At 37.5% G+C, this 22794-nt stretch overlaps 1 protein-coding gene across 1 annotated transcript; it reads left to right on the top strand.

The window, feature by feature from the left end:
* The first annotated feature begins 621 nt into the window (after positions 1-621).
* On the top strand, positions 622-22182 carry LOC132535241 (zinc finger protein 479-like). The gene is given in 4 exon segments (XM_060180227.1): positions 622-636; positions 5329-5455; positions 20393-22083; positions 22085-22182. Coding segments are annotated over 4 exon segments (1902 nt in total). The 3' UTR covers positions 22154-22182.
* The last annotated feature ends 612 nt before the right edge of the window (positions 22183-22794 follow it).

Raw genomic sequence — 22794 nt, forward strand, 5'->3', positions numbered from 1 at the left:
TCCAAACAATCAGTGGTATTTGGTATTAATCCTGGTGAGAACTGCAGAACCAAGTAACAACTTTAGTCCAAACAAGACTGGACATACACTGAAATCCTTCAGTGCCAAGGCTTTGAAGAAAGCCCCCAGAGTGAGATGAATGAGTGGCTTCACCTGTAAGCTCACAGAGTGTGGGTCTGGGGGAGCACAGGTGTTGTCAATAATGGCTCTAAGTGATCTAGGTGAACCTAGGTAGAAATGAGGCTTCTGGGTAATTCACCAGGGTGGAGACATAGTGTTGGTCAGTGGAGAGGTGTCAGCATATGCTCTGTGGAGTGTCTAGTGGGTTCCTGCAGTCAGCAGTCCCAGTTACAGAAAATTTGTTGGTGTCTGCAGGAGGAAGCTCCTGAATATGAAGGAGACATTTGTTTGTACTCCCTGGAGGTGGCAGTGTCCCTGACTCTGCCAAAACCAAGGGCAGGAGAGAGTGACTGCAGCAATTCCAGGTCCTCTGCCCATGGGTGTGGTGGGGCCAGGAAGAGCTGCTCTTGCCTCTCTGAAGGATATTCTGAAAAGGCAACTGTGATTCTTCAAGATCATCTTCCTTGAACTATAGACTGAGGAGGAGGACCAGAGAAGGGCATGGCGTGCTCTCAGGTAAAGGCCCATTCTTGATGGGGCTGTGCTTGTTTTTCCAGCTGATACCCCATGAATCCAGGACCTGCACAAAGGACCTTGCCTGTTTCTGCTGCTCCTTTGATTCTTGCTCATTCCCCGTTTTCATTTTATGAAAATGGCCATCCATTCAGAAAATTTCCTGATATTACAGAAAGCTCTCTCCCCAGATTTTATTTCAGACAGTCTACCTGTCAGGACAATTTTCATTATGACATGTGACCTTCATTTGTGAATATCCTTCCTTCTGACAGCTTAGTCCAGAAGTGTGTGATATTCAGGCACATCTAATAGGATAGGAGTCATAACTAGTTTAGAACGAAATAAGTTAAAACTTTAGGTTTCCTGTGGCATTACCCATCTCTGAACAAAGGATAGAGAACACATACATGAGGCTGGGGAAGGAGCATTATTACAAAAAAAAATTATCATATCTGAAGTTCCCAGTTCCCAGTTTCTGTCCTCAGTCCCAACAACAATCAGAGCTCAGCAGAGTTCTGGCCAACACACACACACACACACACACACACACACACACACACACACACACACACCAAGCATCGAGGTTGACAAGACAGCTAACGTGGATATGCCACTGATCTTTGTGCACCACAGGTTAGAGCCTGGGCTTCACTGCACTGGAATAACTTTCAGTGATATGGTTTTCATTTCTCTTTATGTGAATACAAACTGCCCATACTGTTGAATACCTATTAATGACTGACACAATGGAAACAAATGAAAAGAAAAATAAAAAGAGTGATAAATAGATTCCTGAGAAGAATATTTCAGAGAATGCTTGAGTGAGAATAGTAACCAAATATAACTCTCAATCTATGAGTACGGAATGATTTGCAGTATAAATATACTTTTAGAGCTTTGTGATAGTGTAAGAAATATAAGCTGTCTAAGTTGTGTAGGATTGATGTTAATTAGTAATTTTCAATGAAGATCTGTTCATTGATTTATGCTGAGAGTCCCCAACATGGAGGGCATGTTTTTCTGACACAGACACCTGGCCTCACATTGAACCATTGCAGCTGATGCTTCTTTGCTCACCTGACACAACTTTTTGGTGATTACTCCATCAAGTTAATACTTCTCTGGATACTTAAAAAGATGTACGCAAATTCACTGAGGCATCTATGGAAAGCCTCACATTATTTTAATTTTTTAAATTTATTTAATGGGGGATTAGTGGTTTACAGTTTACAGTAAAATACAATAATTTGGTAAAATATTAATTCCCCAATAAATAAATGAATAAATAAATAAGTACAATAGTTTGTACATGTGTAACATTTCCCAGTTTTCCATATAACACTTCTACAACCACTAGGTCCTCCTCTGCCATCATGTTCCAGGACCTGAACACTTCCCCTATCCCAGAGTCTTTTACTTTGGTGCAATACACCAAATCCAGTCCAAGTGGAAATCCTCACATTGTACCTAAATATAGTTCTCTTCTTCTTTTCTCTTTACTTTATTATGAGGAAAGCAAATGCTTGCACTTCCGTGCCCCCAGTCCTGGGTATTAATGAGACTTTGAATACCCTAAGCCTCTATGCTGTGTCTCCATTATATTCTATACTCATCCAAAAGAAACTTTTTTCTTTTTTATTAATGATTTACAAAACTACAAATTAACAAGGGTAAAAGTCCATACCATTCCCACCACTACAATTCTGTCTTCACTCCCTCCACTGATTACTGCAGTGGTTGTCCCAAGGTCACAGATAATGTTTCATTGTTATTATAACTATCTGTCAACTATCATCTACAAGCTATCTATATCAGATCTATCTACTTTTTATCAGTAATTTTACCTACTATATCTATGGCCCTGCCTTCTTTTTATTTATAAGTCACACCTACACTTATCACTACTTCTTTTTTTACCACTACTTCTGAATGCCTTTCTTTATTCCTTTTCTCTTTCTGGGCCCTGATGGAACTGGAGCTCAGAGTCCTCTAGTGATCTTCTGCTAACATTTCTCCCCCTCTGGGTGTATGGACCAAAATTATTTTTGGTGGTGCAGAAGGTAGGATCTCTGACTTCTGTAATTGCTTCTCCATTCCATATGGACATTGTCAGGTCAATCCATACCCCCAGTATGTTTCTTTCTTCCCCTAGGTGAGTAAGGTTCTAGAGGTGGTTCCAGGTGAGTTTGCCCATGGAGTTCAGGAATAGTATCTTCAATGTGGTGTCTGAAAGGCAGTAAGAGGCATGAAAAAGTGTTTAATAATAAATAGAACCAGGAAGTAATAGGGTTCTTAGGGTGACAAGAAACTAAGGATTCCATTTTTGATATGTTCTTAAGAACTTGAGCTTTATATTGAAAGCAGGTTGACTAAAAAGATTGTTTGACAAGATTATGTTATAGTAGAGAAAAGGAATAAAAGTTGGATTAGGGCAGAGAGTAGCTCCAAAACTTGAAGAAAATATATAAATACAATTAACTGTTTACCCCATCAATCAGCCTAGGGCCCATTTATATTCATAATAAGCACAGAGCCTGTATAACCTCTGAGTCATTATCAGTCTGCTCTTGCAGTCCATGGTCACATGGACTATCAGGACCAGTCTTCCTCAAGTGGCAGAGTGGGATGACCTAGAATCCCTTTGGAAAGTGGACAATCCAATTGGCAATGGATTTGCTAAATCATAGTGAGGGCAAGTTCCTGGTTCCCCTTTATAGAGGTTCCCTTTATAGAGGCCTTCTGATGATACTCCTGATCTAAGTGACCAGTGATGGTGGACAGAGGGTCTATAAGAGGTATAGACTCTTGTATCTATGAGGAAATTCTAGGATTCCCTGACTTGGGTTGGGGATAGTATTTTTCACTCCAACTTTGCAATCTCAAGAAAGAAATAAGTGCTATACTATTAATTTTTACCATGTGTAGTCAAATATAGAATCTACTAGAACAAATAATAAATTTAAGAAAAACATCATCAAAGGCTTGCTCTTTGGCCCAGACCACATCATATAAGTCTTTCTCTACTCTTAATTCCTCTCTCTCTCTCTCTTTCACTCTCTCCCACTATGTGATCATAAATTTTGTAAGTGAGTCTTCTTCTCTCTATTTTCCCTAATATGATTTGTTTTCAAGAAAAGTTTAATTTACCTAAATAAAAAAACCATCAAAGTAAATATTCAGAAATAGTAATTCTTACATCATAGTGTTGTCTTCAGTGTAAGATTAGCATAAACTCTCCTACACAGAAAAAAAGTTATACAGTTTCTTTAAATTTGTTGAAATGAAAATGCACTGTTCCAGACAATTAAAGTGTTTTGTCATGCCTATGTTTCAGGATCACACACGGTTTCCCCTAAACTGGAGAAAGCTGCAGTGCTTTCTTTTTTCCCTATACTCTCTTCTTCTGTGTGCCTATAGAAAAAAGGAAGGCTAAATTTCTACAAGAAGAAAGAGAGAAAGGGGGCCAGGCGGTGGCACACCTGGTTGAGCACACATGTCACAGTGCTTAAGGACCCAGGTTCAAAACCCCGGTCCCCACCTGCAGGTGAAAGCTTCACAAGCGGTGAAGCAGTGCTGTAGGTGTCTTTCTGTCTCTCTTCCTCTCTGTCACCCTTCCCTATTGATTTCTGGATGTCTCTATCCATTTTAAAGATAATGAAAAAATTTTTAAAAAATAGGAAAATCTGCATTTCTCTAGTTTATAACAGTGATCCACCTCTCTATGTATCCCATAAACTGTCACCATGTGATATAATCACATTTTTACTTTATATTGTTTTTAAAATATTCTCATTCCAAAAAGTGGTAAAAGAAAAATCCCTTCATTATGTTTGCTTCTCTATGTGTCTCTTTCTTCTCAAGGTATATTATGTTTTACATAAGGTAAAACATGCCAGTTTATTGGTTTGTTGTTACTTCAGAGATAATATCATTATTGCCTCTGTTTATGTAGTTTTATACATTTTGAGTAGATTAATAACTGCATACAACTGTTGTCACTTAGAGCAAATATTATTCTTTCATTTCTCTGGAACAGACAGTTTATTTGTTTCTTAAACAGGTTTTTAAAACATTTTTATCCTTATTTATTGAATAGAGACAGCCAGAAACCAAGAGAGTAGGGAAAATAGAGAGAGGGAGAAAAAGAGACACCTGCAGCATTGCTTCACCACTAACAAAGCTTTCCCTCTGCAGGTGGGACCAAAGGCTTGAACCCAGGTCCTTCACCACTGTAACATGTGTGCTCAGCCATGTGCGACAACAGCCAGCCCCTGGAACATATACTTTCTATATGCATTTCTGTTCTGGGATTCACTATGAGCTCTCTTTTTCCCTCTTCAGTTGTGAGCTCATCAAGCAGAGGCAAAGGCACTAAATATTAAAAATGAGCTAGACAATAATGGAAATGCATTTGGGCTCAGAACCCCTGTGGCATCATCTGGGTTTAACTTCTCAACATCACTGCTATTATATCAGCCTGTGCTGGTGCTTTGGTTAAATCATTTATCCTCCAAGAAAGTGCCACCTCTTCTGGTTTTTGTATCTCAAGAGAGACTGTTATACAGTAAAATATGTGAAATGTATCTAATCAGATAATTCTGAAGATTCTGCACATTGAGAAGCAGTATTTAATTATCTCTTCCTGTTATTGTGACTTCTACCAAAAACATCAAGATTTTTTTTTAATTTCAGGAGGCATTGACTTTCAGGGATGTGTTCATAGAATTCTCCCAGGAGGAGTGGGAATGCCTGGACCAGACTCAGCGGGACCTGTACAGAGATGTGATGTTAGAGAACTATGCCAACCTGGTCTCTTTGGGTGAGCATAACGCTACAGAATTCCCTGTTCACTCTACAGTTAATTTTCCCCAGTGTGTGGTGTGCTGTTTCCTGATTGTTCCTTCTATTTGTGATATTATGTCACACTACTGCATTGAGTTGATATTCCACAGACTGGCTACTGATATAAATAGAAATTTCATGTAGCCTCACAACCCATTTCTCATTTTGAGGTGATGTGCAAATTTCAGTTTATATTAGTGGTCACTTTTGATGTTTAAAGGAATAAATATTGACTTCCAGATTTAAAGTGTAATTTCCAATCCTTTTTTTATATACTTATTTATTTATTTTCCCTTTTTGCCCTTGTTGTTTTTCATTGTTGTTGTAGTTATTATTGTTTTTGTTACTGATGTCATTGTTAGATAGGACAGAAATGGATAAAGGAGGAGAAGAGACAAAGGAAGAGAGAAAGATAGACACCTGCGGACCTGTGATGCAACTCCACTGCAGTTGGTGAATTGGGGGATCAAAGTGGGATCATTATGCTGGTCCTTGCACTTTGTGCCATGTGCGCTTAACTCACTGTGATACCACTCGACTCCCTCTACTCCTTTTCTTCAGTTGTTCCTTGAAATAGAATTAGAGTCTGAATTTAATAATGGTACAGGGGCCCTGCTGTGGCACACTTGATGGAGTGCGCATGTTGGCAGGCATGATTAAGGGTTCAAGCCTCAGTTCCCCACCTGCAGGGGGGAGCTTCTCAAGGTAGTGAAACAGAGTTTTTGGGGTCTTTTTATTCTCTATTTCATCCTACCTTTTCTCTCTCTCTCCATCTATAATAAAAATGTAAGTATACATCTTTTTTTCCCTTTTATTTACCAGAGCACTGCTCAGCTCTGGCTTATGGTAGTGCAGGGGATTGAACCTGGGACTTTAGAGCCTCAGGCATGAGAGTCTCTTTGTATAACCATTATGCTATCTACCCCTGCCCATAAGTATACATTTTTATAAATGAGACAGAAAAGGTATTGTCAGAACAAGGTATTAAAATAATTTTAGAGTTTTTAATAATGACATGTTTTTAATGAACATAGTGCAAGATTGTGAATCTGAGAATCTATAGAAAATCTGGCATGCTGGGGGCCAGGATTTGGTGCACCTGGTGAATCACACAGGTTAAGCACTGCACAGGGACCTAGGGTCAAGACACTCATTCTCACCTGCATGTGGAAAACTTCAAATGTGGTGTAAAGCTACTATTCTCTCTGTCTCTCTTGCTTTCTATCTCCCCTGTCATCTTCATTTATCTGTACCTATAAAATAATAAATAATTAAAATTAAAGAATAAAAACTCACATTCCTTGTTTCTTTTCATCAAGCAGGATTTCCTATATCTAAGGAAGAAATTTTGACCCTCTTGGAAGATGATAAGGGGCCCTCTGTAGGGGGGAGAGAGAATGCAGGTAGGTAGGAAGTAATAAGATGGAGGATAATAATGTAAATTTCCCAAGTTAAAGATGTCAAATGTAAAAGAGAAAGTGGGAAAATGCAATTCCTTATGAATGTTCTCAGAATTCCTATGTTTCTCTCGTTTTTCACTGGTCCTGATGAGAGCAACTTCTGTACTACATACTTTTCCCAAATCTAATGCCTCTTCTCACTGAGTCAGTCATCCTGATAGTCAGGATGGAATAATGAGAGTGTCTACAACTTGATGGCTGGAACATGGCAGGACATAAAGTGCAACAAAATGATCAATGAACAGGAATCAAAAAGTAGGCAGAGAATGGATGAGATTAGGGATTTTAGGGTGAAAGGAAGCTAAAAAGTCCATTCTAGGCATGTTTCTAGGATCCCACAACTATGTTCAATTTTACTTGTGTTTTATTATGACAGATAAAAATATTGTCTGAGAAAATGGTGCCACAGTAGAGAAAAGAGCTAAAAAGTTGAATTTGGACAGAAAATAGCTCCTATTATTGAAAAAAATTCATGAATAATTTTAACTACCCTTATCCACCCAAACCAGAGCATATATATTTAGGACTATAGCTTACGTAATAACAAAGTCCCTATTGTCCTGAGCTTTCAGCTCATGGTCACAGCTGGGAAAACTATAGGCTGCACTCATTTCAGGACCAGTCTTCCTTGAGGGACATCACAGGATAGGCCAGGCTCCCTTTAGAGACTGAGGCAGCTTCTACAGTCACTGCTTTATGGTGAGGGCATGTTTGGGAAGGTGCACAAGAGGGCTTATAATGATATTCCTGAAGTAAGCGACCAGTGATGTTGGAGAGAGGGATCCATTAAAGTAAAGGTCTTTGCCTATATTTGTTTGGGAATCCATGGATGCCATGACAGGGGCCCCAGCTGATTGGGGTAATGTGATATTGACCAAAAGGCTATTTGTTAAGTAGCCAGTCTCTTCCCTCTGTCCAACATTTGTGGTCTTCTCTTTATGTGATGACCTTAGATTTTTCTCCCAGTTGTCTAAGTTTTGAGTGTCATTTATTGAACCCAAGTAGAATTGGGTTTTTGGAATCTTTCATCTTTGGCCCTTCCTCCTAGACTGTCAACTTAATTTGGTCTAAGTCTAATCAATAGAGAATTATTATGCCTTCTTTAGGCACTTTAACTAGGATTCCAGGTTTATTAGGTCTAATCACTGAGGAATCAAACAGTTTTACTTTGAGTTATATAACTGCCCCTTGTTTATGGATTCATGTACACCTGTACCCAGTACCCTAAGCTATCCTGTATCTAGTATCTTGACTTTGTTAGATGATGTACCTTCTAAAGTAAATGTAGGTAACTTCATGTATTAGGAAAGATCTCCCCAGGTTTGGGTAGTTATGTGTTTGATATCTCAATCTCAATATATTTGGCTATAGTCCACAGTAAGAATTCAGTAGCAGCTTGATGGCAGCACTAGTAGTGATTTGGTTGAGTGTTGGTATGCTTCTAATTCTGCTTCTAGAACCCCTTCTGTTTCATTGGTTTAATCCCCCTGCTTGACACTGTATTCTATTTACATAACCACTGTTAACTAAGCACCGCCCAGCCTGCAGAGCACTGGTTTAATCCCCACTAGTTCAAGATGCCTTTTTGCTCCTCCCCCTCTCATAGTCACCCTGACTTTCACCAGTCTCTTTTTGCTCCACCCTCTCTACATCACATCCTGTTTCCACCCTACTTGGCGAGTATATATAAGGTCAGGATTGTGATTAGAGATGGCTTAGATTGTGTTGCTTTCCACATGAATAAAGAGATACTGCTTACCAGCCTAGCCATGAGTCTGGTCGTCTGTCTTCCACCCATGAAGCTAGCCCAGTAGTTGAGTTCAACAGAGGTAGTAGGAATTAGAAGAAATGAGGAATTATAGAGAAATGAATACCACGCAGTATGGACAAAGTCCTAGAGCTTACAGCACTAGGACTAATGAGGATCTTAAAAATAATGCAAAGGGTTTCCTGTAGTCCTGGAACACCTTTAAAAAAGCAAGGATTAATTATTATTCTAACCAGGTTAACTGGGGATTTGTTTACTATGAAAATCCAATAGTTAGCCTCTCCAGTAATATAATTGGCCTCACTGTGATCTGTGCCCTTTAGTGGTATCAGGAAATCTCCATAGTTTAGATACTAACAGGGCCAAATGATTTTTATATACCAGACCTAAAGTTACAGTTGACTTAGATGTTTAGAAAAGCTGTATGTACAGAGATACTTTTAGAGATCTTTGAACCATTTAATCCTAGTCTCTGGCTTTGATCATTTTACAAATCTGAAACATTAAAAACTTAGGCTAAAGAATATATTTATTGTGGTCCAGGATGTGGCACTGTGGATAAAGCACTGGACTCTCAAGCATGAGGTCTTGAGCAGTACATGTACCAAAGGGATGTCTGGTTCTCTCTCTCCTCCTATATTTCTACTTAATAAATAAATTAAATCTTTAAAAAATACTTATATGAGAGCTATGGTTGAGGCAGCTAGAGAACTTGAAGTATTAAATCTATCCCCCCAACATGTGATATTATTTGTGATTTATGAGATTATAAATTAATGGAGCTATAGTTTCATACCTTTTCCACCACAGAAGGTCTGTGCACACTATAATCACTATAGTTTTCCACAATATAAATATGAATTGCCTTTCTGTTTCTCTATTTCAAGTTCATGTGTTCAGTTCTCTAAATTCCACATATGAGTGAAGCCATCCTGTAGCTAGCTGTCCGTTACCTCCTGCTTACTTATTTCATTAAACGAAATCTTCTTGCGTTCCATCCATTTTATCCCAAAGAATACAAGTCATCTTTTTATTGCTGATTAGTACTCCACTGAGTATATGCCCCATAAGCATTTTATGCAGTCTTCTTTCAAAGGGCATTTTGATTGCTTCCATATATTGCTATTGTGAATAATGCAGCTATGAATGTGGGGGTAGACATATCCCTTTGAACTATTATTATTTATTTTGTATAGATTTCTAAAAGTAGAATTTCTAAATAATAAGGTATTTCAGTTAGTTTGTTTAAGGATTCTCCATTTTGTTCTCCTTAGTGGTTGTACCAGTTTGCATTCCCACGAGCAGTATAACATAGTGCCTTTTCCTCCACATCCTTTGCAATACTTATCTTCTCCTGTATTGTTGATAAAAGTCATTCTCACAGGTGTGAGACAGTATCTCAATGTGGTTTTAATTTGCATTTCTCTGGTGATAAGTGAATGGAAGCATTTTTTCATATGTCTGTGAGGTATCTGTATCTCTTTTTACATTTTTTATTATTTATTTATTTATAAAAAGAAACATTAACTAAACCAAACCATATAATAAGATGGCGACAACTTAACACAATTCCCACAACCAGAGCTCTGTATCACATTCCCTCCCTGGATAGCTTTCCTATTTTTTAACCCTCTGGGAGTATTGACCAAAGGTCATTGTGGGATGCAGAAGGTGGAAGGTCTGGCTTCTGTAATTGCTTCCCTGATGAACACAGGTGTTGACTGATTGATCCATTCTCCCAGCCTGTCTTTCTCTTCGCCTAGTAGGGAAGGGCTCTAGGGAAGCAGAGCTCCAGGACACATTTGTGGGGTTGTCTGTCCAGGGAAGTCTGGTCAGCATCATGCTAGCACCTGGAGCCTAGTAGTTGAAAATAGAGTTAACATACAAAGCCAAACAAATTGTTGACCAATCATAGACCTCTGGCTGGAACAGTACAGATGAAGAGTTGGGGGGGGACTCCATTTTATAGATAGCTAGTAGGCATATTTTAGTTATATTCCGAATGGCCTGTGGCTATACTAGTTTTTTGTTTGTTTTTTGCTTGAGCCTGGAATCTGATATGCAGTTGGGTCCTAATTATTGTCTGGGGAGGTGATGTTATGGCTGGCAGAAACACCAGAAGTTGGATCAGGGAAGAGATTAGCTTCCAAACATGGGAAAGGTATATAAATATTGTTGACTGTAAACCCCATCAATTTGATGTGATCTGGGGTCCATCTTCAGCTTAGGAGCCTATGTGACCTCTATATCCCTATAGATATGAGCTCACATTCTGTGGTCATAAGTAGGAATTCTCCAGGCTGCCCAAATATCAGGACCCATCTTCCTCAGGTGTAGCATAGAGTATATTGTCCAGCCTCCCTTCAGAGGATGGAACATTCTCTACCATTGTTGATCCAAGTTGAGGGAAGGTCCTATGGGGACCCACAAAGGGGTCTATTGTGTTGTTCCTGTTAGGAATGACCAATAACAATGGAGAGAGGGATTTATTTGAGGTCTATGCCCATCAAGTCTGTTTGGGAATCTCAGGACTCCCTGAATATGGCCCAGCTGATGGGGTGGCCTTATAGTGACTAAAGAGTCATCGTTAAAGTATGCCTGTCTCTTTCCCTTATTCAACTTTTGTAGTCTTTGCTTTGATGAGGTTAGCTTTGGAGTAAGTGAGAGAACTGTAATAGGAAATAGGTGAGGAGGGTATCTAAGTCTAAGTAGACACTATTTCATTATGAATTTTTTACTGACTCACTACAGACTATTGAGTATTTTGGCTTTCAGGTATATATCTTGCCCTAATTTATGGATACATGTGAACATATGCTCTTTCTTATGGTGGCACAGCTATATGCAAATGATGTCAAAGGACATAAATTACAGAGATATTGTGTATGATACAGCAAATCCTAACAAAGGGATTTTTCAAAGTTAACCCAATTGCCAAATAATGTGATTATGGTAAGAACTCTCTGTTGTCTTCTTAAACCAAAGACAGCAGGATCCTCCAGCTTCTTCTTTAGTGCCTATATTTCCCCCAGTCCTGGAACCTCTAGGGTGGGGCTCACATTCTTCTATGCTCCTCTCAATTCATACCAAATGATATTGCATCACTGATCCCAGCCTACTCAAAACAACCAGTACCACCTCATCATGCTTCACTTCAGACTGTGTCCAGAGACATCAGACATGCGATGCCAACACTTGACCCTCATTACTCGGGTTAGACCTTTCCTTTTATAGTATTCTCAAATTACATTCCAGGAAGTTCATTTCCTAACAAAGTCCCATAACCTATATATAGACCAGGTTTTTAATTTTTTATTATCTTTCTTTACTTATTTGATAGAGACAACTAGAAATCAAGAGGGAACAGGGGTTAGAGAGGAATTGAGACAGAGAGACACCTGCAGCACTGCTTCACCACTCGTGAAGCTTTCCCCCTAGGTGGGGACCCGGGAACAAACCTGGGTTCTTGTGCATTGTGCTCTCACCACCCTGCCCTCATCTTTATCTCTTCTCTAGAGAAGTGTCTATTTGTATCTTCTGCCCGCTTTTTAATTCGGTTGTTCTTTTTCTTGATGTTGAACTGTGTGAGGTTTTTTTTTTTTTTTTTAGATGTTTGATAGCAACGACTTGCCAGAAGAATGATGTGCAAATATGACCTCCCAGTTCCTAAGCTTCCTGTTTATCCTTAAGGAATTTTCTTTTGATACATGGAAGATTTTAAATTTGATACAGTCCCATTTCTTCAATCTTGTTTGTTGTTTATCTTGCCTATGAAGTCTCCAAATATATCCTTAGTGTTAATGTTATAAAATCTTCCACCTACATGTTCTAAATACTATATACATTCAGGTATAATATCTAGATCTTTGACCTATTTTGAGCTAATTTTAGTGTATGGTGTTAATTGGTGGTCTAGTTTTGTTTTTCTATATGTGATTGTCCAGTTCTGCTAACACCACTTGCTAAAGAGACCTTCTTTTCCCCACTAGCATATTTGATCTCTGTCATATCTGAGGTGCCTATACCTGTGTGGGTTAAGTTTCGGATTCTCTATCCTATTCTATTAGTCCATATGTCCACTTTTGTGCCAGCACAACACTATTTTAAAGGACTATTGCTTTGCAGTATAACATAAATATGGGTGTTGTGATGACTCTATTTTTCCTCCTCCTCCTCCTCCTTCTCTTCCACTTCTTCATCAGAAATATGTTTGCTATTTGTACTTTTTTAATGTTCCACACAAATTTTTGAATAAGCCATTCAATTTCTTTGAAATCTGTCACTGGAATTTTAATAGGGATTTCTTTGAGTCTGTAAGTTGCTTTTGGCAGAAGAGCTATTTTATTATTTACTCTATGGATCCATGAATGGGGTATTCTATTTCTTTGTGTCATTTTCTATTTCTTTTAACTTTTTTTTGTAATTTTCCTTGAAAATATCCTTCACATCCTTAGACTTACTTCTAGGCTTTTTATCTCTTTGGATTTAATTGTCAATGTGATTGCTTCCTTCAGTGTTGTTTCCTCTGGCCCATCTTCTGTGTGGAGAAATGCCATGGATTTGTGAGTACTGACGTTGTAACCTATGTTACTGAATTTATTTCCAGTAGTTTCTTGGCATCGTTTCTGGGGTCCTCTGGGTATATCAACATATCATCTGCTAATGATAGTTTAACTTCATCTTTTCCAATTTGGGTTCCATTGATTGTAATGGCGAAGAGTTCTAGCACTATGTTGAATAAAAGTGGTGAGAGAGGGTATCTTTGTTTAGTTCCTGATTTTAGGGGGGAAATCTTTCCATTTTCCCCCATAGGGTATGATTTTAGCCTTGAGTTTGACATACATAGCTTTTATTATGTTGAGGAATTTTCCTTCCTGATGGTCTTGATCATAAATGGGAGTTGGACCTTGTTGAATTTATTTTTTCTGCATAATTGATAAAATTATGTGAGTTTTATCTTATTGTTGATATGGTTGTTTACATTAAGTGACTTGGAAATGTTGAATCATCCCTGTTTCCCAGGGATGAATCTTACTTGATATTGGTGGGTTATTCTCATAATATGTTGTTGGATTTGATTAACCATAATGTTGTTGAGGATCTTTGTGTTCATCAGGAATATAGGTTTATAGTTTTATTTTTTGGTGGAGTCCTTCCCTGCTTTGAGTATCAAGGTGATGTTAGCCTCATAGAATTAGTTTTGGAATGTTATTTGCTCTATTTTTTTCTCACACCATGTTGTGCTGCCTGGAGAGAAAATATTCTATATTTGGATCCAAACCCACACTCCATGTGTCCAAGCAACCATTTCTGCCTTCTGTTGTAGTTGGTGGATTTGGCAAGGTCTATAATTATGGATATATATTGTTTTATTTTGGGGGGGGATCAATTCTGTTTTCTGTTACTCCATGTGACAGGCCTCCTGAAAAACTATCCTATACTTTTTTTATTTGGCCTTTTGTCAGTGGGCATCTAGGTTGCTTCCACTCTCTCTGGCTATTATTAATAAGGTGACTATAGAGGCATTATGTCCCATTGAATTAGTATTTTCAGGTTTTTAAGATAAATGCCTAGGAATGGTATTGCTGAATGATAAGGTAATCTCTTTTTTAATTTAGGGACTGGCCATAGGGTTTCCCAAAAGGGCTACTCAAGTTTGCATTCCTACCAACAGCTTAACAAAATTCCTTTTTTTCCACTACCTTATCAACACCTGCCATTTTTTGTTTTAATAAGATAGACTATACTTACAGGTGTGAGATGAAATGTCAGTATGATTTTAATTTGCTTTTCTAAAAGAATAAGTGAAGCACTAGCCGAGTAAAAAGTGGAACATGTCTTCCTATGTCTGAGGGCCATGTGTATTTCTTTTTTATTTGATCATTTATTTGTCATTAACAGTAGGCACAAGATTATAAGATTATCATGTATAGTTCACAAAGTGAAATTGAGAGAGGATGGGGAGCTAGAGGAGTAAGAGAAAGATAGAAACCTGCTGTAAACCTGCTTCCCCATTTGTGAAGCATCCCCCTACAGATGGAAAGTGGCCGGATCAAACCCAAATACTTGTGCATAGTACTGTGTGTGTTTAACTTGCCTCTGCCTGGCCTCCTATTTTCAATTTTTTAAGGATAGGCCATTCAGTCTTGCCAAAGGACTGTATTAGTTTGCATCCTCACCAGAAATGTAGTAGTTATTATTATCTGTAACTTGGTGACTGAAGCATTAAGAAAAAAAGTAAAACAAACTGTTTAATAAACAGGAACCTAAAGGTAAGAATAGATCAGACTATAGTTGGGGCTTTCATATTTAAGAGGCTTGGAAGTCTATTGTAGGTATATCCCAAGGGACCTTACAAATTTTTGCCTGGGCCATACACCTATCATGCAGGTGTGCTAAAAGTATTGGCTGGCAAGATGCTGTTGGGTATAGGGCTAGAAAGCTGGATCAAGGAAGAGAGTAGATCCCATATATGGGAAAAGCATATAAATACCATTAATCAGAACCCTCATCAATCTGACCAAGGCCCTGTGTCTACTTATATTTAGCACAGGAGCCTATGTAACCCATACAGACGTTTTAAAGGATGGAAATGGGGACACAGACGTCTGGTGGTGGGAATGGTGCCAAACTATACCCCTGATTTTTTAAGTCACTATTAAATCACTCACAAAATAAAGAAATGAGTAAACAGATTCCATCTCATACCAGGCAACGACAGAAGTTAAAGATGTTATGGAGAAAAAAAAAACTCTCCTAGGGGGGCAGGTGGTGGAACACCAGGTTAAACACACATAGTACAAAGCACAGTAATCATGGTCAGAGCCCCTACCCACCCTCCATCTGCAGGTGGGTTGCTTTGCAGGCAGGGAAGCAGGTCTGCAATTATCTACCTTTCTTTCTTTCTATATACTCTCAGCTCTCATTTTATCTCCAAAATAATAATAATAACAACAACAATAATAATAACTGCTACATTTCTGGTGAGGATGCTAACTAGCACAGTCCATTTGCAAGACTGAATGGCCTATCCTTAAAAAATTGGAAAGAGGAGGCCAGGCAGAGGCAGGTTAAACAAAGCATACGGACCTGGCAGTGAAAGGGATGGGATGTAAGACACTAATGATGGTAGTTATACCATTTTATTACATAACCTTATCGATCATTATTAGATAACGAATGCCTGGCAGTATATGTATCCCCAGAGTGATGTCTGGTTCTCTCTCTCTCCTCCTATCTTTCTCATTAATAAAAATAAAGAAATGTGGATCAGGACAGAGAATGCTCTCATCTTGAAGAAAATATTTAAATAGAATGAACTGTTTACCATTTCCAATTCCTATTTCTACCCATCACCCCAGGAGTTTTGTATTCTAATTATTCAAAGGAGAACCTGCTAAAAGAAAGGAACAAAGCAATATATGTCCACTGGAAACTGTAGAGGAAACTTATTGTCACTCAAAGAGACCGGGTCCCCAAATTTCTCTAATATTCCAACCCTTAGTGTAGGTTATTTTTTAATTTCTCTAATAATAAGTAAAATACTATGCTAATAAAAAGTAGAATATATCCCTATATGTTTCTAGGTTATGTGTATTTATTTTGTAGAAAATTGTCTAGTTAGTTATTTGGGTAATTTCTATTGATTTATTGTCTTTTTTCCTTTCCTTTTGTTCCTTTTGTACATCTATTTCTAGATGTTTGATATCCATTGCTTGACAGATATTTGATGTATAAATATCTTCTCCAATTTACTAAGTTGTCTGTATGTTCTAGTTTCATTTATAATATTTCCCTGATCCTGTTGAATTTTGGGCCTCCTAGTTGCTCCTTACCTAGTTTGGCCAATTTTGATGTTAGTTTACTTGAGATCTTTGCTGTTTGTTAATGTTTCTTTATGAATTCATATTTACATACTTATTAAGTCTGTCTGTGTATCCCAATGTATGACTAATTCATAAGACTGTTTTTTTATTTATTTAAGAAAGGAGACATTAACAAAACCATAGAATAAGAGGGGTACAATTCCCCACAATTCCCATAACCCGATCTTCACATCCCACCACCACCCCTGATAGACTTCCCATTCTCTATCTCTCTGGGGGAAGCAATTACAGAAACCAGACCTCCCACCCTCTGGAACCCATAAGACTATTTTATGTGCACTTAAGAATAATCTCTGGGAGTCGGGCTGTAGCGCAGCGGGTTAAGCGCAGGTGCTGCTAAGCTCAAGGACTGGCGTCAGTATTCCGGTTCGAGCCCCCAGCTCCCCACCTGCAGGCAGGTCCCTTCACAGGCGGTGAAGCGGGTTTGCAGGTGTCTGTCTTTCTCTCCCCCTCTCTGTCTTCCCCTCCTCTCTCCATTTCTCTCTGTCCTATCTAACAACGACGACATCAATAATAACTACAACAATAAAAAAAAAATAAGGGCAACAAAAGGGAATAAATAAAAAAATAAAATTTAAAAAAAAATTTAAAAAGAATAATCTCCATTCACATATTTAAAAAAACATTTTTAAAATTTTTATATTTATTTATTTTCCCTTCTGTTGCCCGTGTTTTTTATTGTTATAGTTATTATCATTGTTGTTATTGATGTCATTGTTATTAGATAGTACAAATAGAAATGGAGAGATGTTGGGAATCCAGAGAGGGAGAGAGAAAGATTGACACCTGCGTACCTGATTTACCTCCTGTGAAGTGACTGGGGTGTGCTGGGGGCTCTAACCAGGATTATTATGCTTGTCCTTGTGCTGCAAGCCGTGTGAGCTTATCCTGCTGTGCTATCACATGTTTCCCCATTCATTTCTTTTAAAATAATTATATATCATCTTATATATAACTTCATTAAGGCTATTATTTCCTTGTTAATATTTTATCTCAATAATATACCTCTTATTTGAGTAGTGTATTAAGGTCTCTGGGTCTGGGGGTCTGGGAAGTAATCTAAGCTAATGGGTTAAGGGCACATGGCACGAAGGATCCCAGTTCTAGCCCTCAGCTCCCCACCTCAGGGGAGTCCCATCACAAGTGGTGAAGCAGCTCTGCAGATGTCTATCTTTCTCTCCCCCAATCTGTATTCCCCTCATCTCTTCATTTCTCTGTCCTATCCAATGATGCCAACATCATTAACAACTACACTAGCAATAACTACAACAATAAATCAAGGGCAACAAAAGGGGGGTGTGGAAAGCAAATTAAAGAAACAACTAAAAAGAAACTAACAACAACAAAAAATTATCTCTGGGTATGGGTGTCCCCATAATGGTTATGTGGAAAACTTTCATGCTTGAGACTCTGATATCCCAGGTTTAAGTTCCAGCAAAATCATTAACTTTAGAAAATTCCCTTTGTTAGGGTTTGGGGTATAATACCCAGCATCTTGTATATAGCTGTGCTACCGGTTGCTTCTGTTCTCCCTAGTCTGGGCTTTTGAGAGAGAAATCATATCAAAGACAGTCTATGTATTCAAAAGACTCAGTCTATGTTTTAAGAAGTTCTAGACATATGATCAATTTTTTCACCTCTCATATTAATTAAATAGTGGTTTATATGTTTACACTTTAATAGGAATGAACATAAATGCCTCATTTATCAATCATACAAATTTCTGAAAATTTTTAAACTGTCTTAACAGTTTTCTTTCCTTTGACATCCTCCTAGTATTGAGGTATTCTGTTACTGAATGCCCTTCTACATTAGTTTTAAAGGTTATTTTTGAATGTACTTTAATGAGAGAAGGAAAATAGACCACATCTGCTTATTTCTGGTTCATGGTATGCTGGGCACTGACTTTAGTCCCCAGGATCTCAGGTTTCACTGGGAGTTTACAACCACTCTATTATAAGCCTGTCCCAAACTGAGGGATAGTACTTCTTATTCTGACCTCCTACCCATTTCCTATATGCATGTATTAAATTCAGGGCTTGCAGGTAAAACAACATAATCAATGCTTAGAATTCTTTCATGGCTGATGGTCTAGATTTAACATTCAATCACAGGCACCACCTAAATTCAGAACAGAAAAGTGGATATGCAAAAAAAAAAAGAATGAAAGCAATAACAAAGATTTTTTTAAAAGGAAAAGAAAACACAATGAAGTTAGACACAAGAAAGAAAATAGTGGTCCGGGAGGTGGTGCAGTGGATTAAAGTGCTGGACTCTCACACATGAGGTCCTGAGTTCAAGCCCCATCAGCACATGTTCAAGAGTGATGCCTGATTCTTTTTCTCTCATACTATCTTTCTCATCAATAAATAAATAAAATCTTTTTTAAAAGAAAGAAAATAAAGCTAAGGGATGAATTCAAGTTCTCTTACATATTGGCAACCAATGAGCTGTGCAATTATTCTTATAGTTTTTGTAAGAGTTGGGGAAGATAGAATGTGAGGAAATAGAGTTACACTGTACTGCCTCATCATCCGTGCAGTTATCCTGATGGTTCTTTATACTGCCAGGGAGGAAACCTAGGCTATTGCAATAGTAAATAAATGTTCCACTGAGTAAACTGTTTCTTCTTTATCTCCCTATCAGGTCATTCCTCCAGTAACTTGTGCCTAAAAATTTGTCTCATCCAAACACAAATAATACAGAAGAGGGACATGTAAAACATAGGCAAAGCAATATCTTTTAGAAAATTTAGCAAAAAGCTCCCAGAAGTAAAAAAATAATAAAATAAAAAGGTTGCATGAAATAGGAGAAATATAATTTATAATATTATAAAATTAAATTCTTTATTGGTTTAATAATTATTATCATGACCATAGGATAAGTAGAGTACAATTCCAGACAGTTCACAACATCAGAGATCAATATCCAATTCCCTCCATTGGAAGCTTTCCTATTCTTTATTCCTCTGGAAGTATGAACCAGGATCATTATGGGCTGCAGAAGGTGGAACTTCTGGCTACTCTTCAATTGCATCTCCACTGGACATGTATGTTGGCAGGTTGATCCATACTCCCAGCCTTTTTCTATATTTTCATTATGGGGTAGGGCTTTGGAGAGGTGGGATTCCAGGACATATTGTTGAGGTCATGTGTCCAGAGAAGTCAGGTTGGCATCATGGCAGCATTAGCAACTTCATGGCTGAAAATCCTTGAGATATAAACTAGAACAAGTCATTTAATAATCAGGAACCTATAGGAAGGAATAGAGCAGATGAGTGTGGGTTCTCTATTTTGGAAAAACCTAGGAAGTCTATCTTGGGTATATTCCAAGGTGCCCATGACCTAAAGAATTTTTGTCTGAGCCTCACAGCTTATCTCAGGAAAAAATAAGTTGAGATAAGAAAATACTGGATAGAAAAATGATCATTATAAATGACAATAAGAGAACTGTATGGTGATTTAAGTGATTATAAGATAATATGATTGTGTGTACTTCCACATTGCTCCCACAACCAGTTCTGTGCAGCCCCCCATCAACAGTAATCACCATATTCCTCCCCAGGTCTTACTGATGTGTTAACTATGTTTTATTTTCAAGCGAATATATTTCAGGTCTACATATATACATATGAGTGAAAGTATATGGTAGTTCCCCTTCACTGCCTTATTTCACCAAGCACAATTATCTTACTTTTTATGTACTTTATATATACTTATATATTTTATATACTTTATATAGATTATATTTATATTATATCCACTGTACTATTGTAAATTAGCTTATCTGTTATGTTTCAGAAATATGTGATAAGAAGGTCTTTTTGCCATTTTTGGAAATAGAAAAGTTATTCACAGAAGAGGCAATGAGCACACATGGAAGCACTCATCTTGGCGACATTGAATTAATAACAGAAAATACATGTAAGAGCCAGTGTACAGTGCAAAGTGTGTACCATGTTGGATGCAAAAAAACTGGCACAATCATGCAGAGTAAGGTCACTACCATCAAAATAGATCAACTGCTTGAGTCAACCTGGATAAAACCCTCAAGTCAGTCACTTAATAATATAGAGGCTTCTGTTTCTATAATTCAAGATACACATGATGTTTTGAAACATGCTCAGTCTCTGGAAGTAAATGTGGAACATCAAGAAAATTCTCAAGATCATACTACATGTAGTGACTCAAAAACTTTTCAAAATACAATTGGCTTAAATGGAAATGTAGTTATTACTCAGCACCAGGACTTACAAAATAATATAAGTCAATATAATAAAATTTCAAAGTTTTCAAAATTTATTAAAAATCAGAATTTTTATACTAAAGATAAATGTTATAATTATAAACAATGTAGCAAAATATATCTATGCTCTTTTATAGTTATTACACATCAGAAAATTCATAGTAGTCAGAGAACTTACAATTGTAAACAATGTAAAAAAACACTTAAGAAATCAGATCTTACACAACATCATAGAATACATACTGGGAGAAAACGTCACACATATAGGGAGTGTGGAAAAGCCTTTACTAATTATTTAAGCCTCATGAAACATCATAGTATTAATACTGCGGAGAAACCTTACACTTGTGAAGAATGTGGAAAAACCTTTATTCATCCTTCGAGCCTCATTCGACATCATAGAATTCATACTGGGGAGAAACCTTACACCTGTGAAAAATGTGGAAAAGCCTTTACTCAGTCCTCAAACCTCATGAAACATCATAGAATTCATACTGCGGAGAAACCTTACACTTGTGAAGAATGTGGAAAAGCCTTTACTCAGTCCTCAAGCCTCATGCAACATCATAGAATTCATACTGGGGAGAAACCTTACACTTGTGAAGAATGTGGAAAAGCCTTTACTCAGTCCTCAAGCCTCATGCAACATCATAGAATTCATACTGGGGAGAAACCTTACACCTGTAAAGAATGTGGTAAAGCCTTTACTTGGTCCTCAAGCCTCATGAAACATCATAGAATTCATACTGGGGAGAAACCTTACACCTGTGAAAAATGTGGAAAAGCCTTTACTCGGTCCTCAAGCCTCATGAAACATCATAGAATTCATACTGGGGAGAAACCTTTCACTTGTGAAGAATGTGGAAAAGCCTTTACTCGGTCCTCAAACCTCAGGGAACATCATAGACTTCATACTGGGGAGAAACCTTACACTTGTGAAGAATGTGGAAAAGCCTTTACTCATTCCTCAAACCTCATGGAACATCATAGAATTCATACTGGGGAGAAACCTTACACCTGTGAAGAATGTGGAAAAGCCTTTAATCGGTCCTCAAACCTCATGGAACATCATAGAATTCATACTGGGGAGAAACCTTTCACTTGTGAAGAATGTGGAAAAGCCTTTACTCATTCCTCAAACCTCGTGAAACATCATAGAATTCATACTGGGGAGAAACCTTACACCTGTGAAGAATGTGGAAAAGCCTTTACTCATTCCTCAAGCCTCATGGAACATCATAGAATTCATACTGGGGAGAAACCTTACACTTGTGAAGAATGTGGAAAAGCCTTTACTCAGTCCTCAAGCCTCATGAAACATCATAGAATTCATACTGAGAAGAAACCTTACACATGTGAAGAATGTGGAAAAGCCTTAAGTTATTGCTTTCACCTAACACAACACGAGAAAATCCATACTGGTTAGAAAATTTTACACATGCAAACTTGAAAATTAAAAATAAGAATTTTTATATTATGATGGAATTCATCTAGTCTTATCAAATATCGTAGAATTTATCTTAAGTAGAAATCATATAATTGTAATTAATATGGCAAGTGTAGCCAGCATTGACACATTACTCAATGTCATATATGTTATTAAGTATAGAAGTCTTAAATTTTAACAATATGGTAAAGGTTTTACTTAGCTGTTGTGGTCTTCATTTCAATATTATAGAGGTCAAAATAGGAACATATGTACAAATAAAAGAATTTTTAAGTCAGTCATATTCAAATTTATGATTCTAAAAACATGAGCTAACACTGGATGGAAACATGGATGCAAATAATTGGAATATACTGAATTAAATATTAAGTGTAAATTTATATTGACTTTATTTAAATCAGTTAGTCAAAAACATGTCAGATTCATTTTTCTACATCAGAATGCTTACTATGTAACATAATACTATTGAAATTTTTATTTTTTGTATAAAAATAACAAGGTACTGAACAA

This window comes from Erinaceus europaeus, chromosome 21 (assembly GCF_950295315.1).
Source record: "Erinaceus europaeus chromosome 21, mEriEur2.1, whole genome shotgun sequence".
NCBI lineage: Eukaryota > Metazoa > Chordata > Mammalia > Eulipotyphla > Erinaceidae > Erinaceus > Erinaceus europaeus.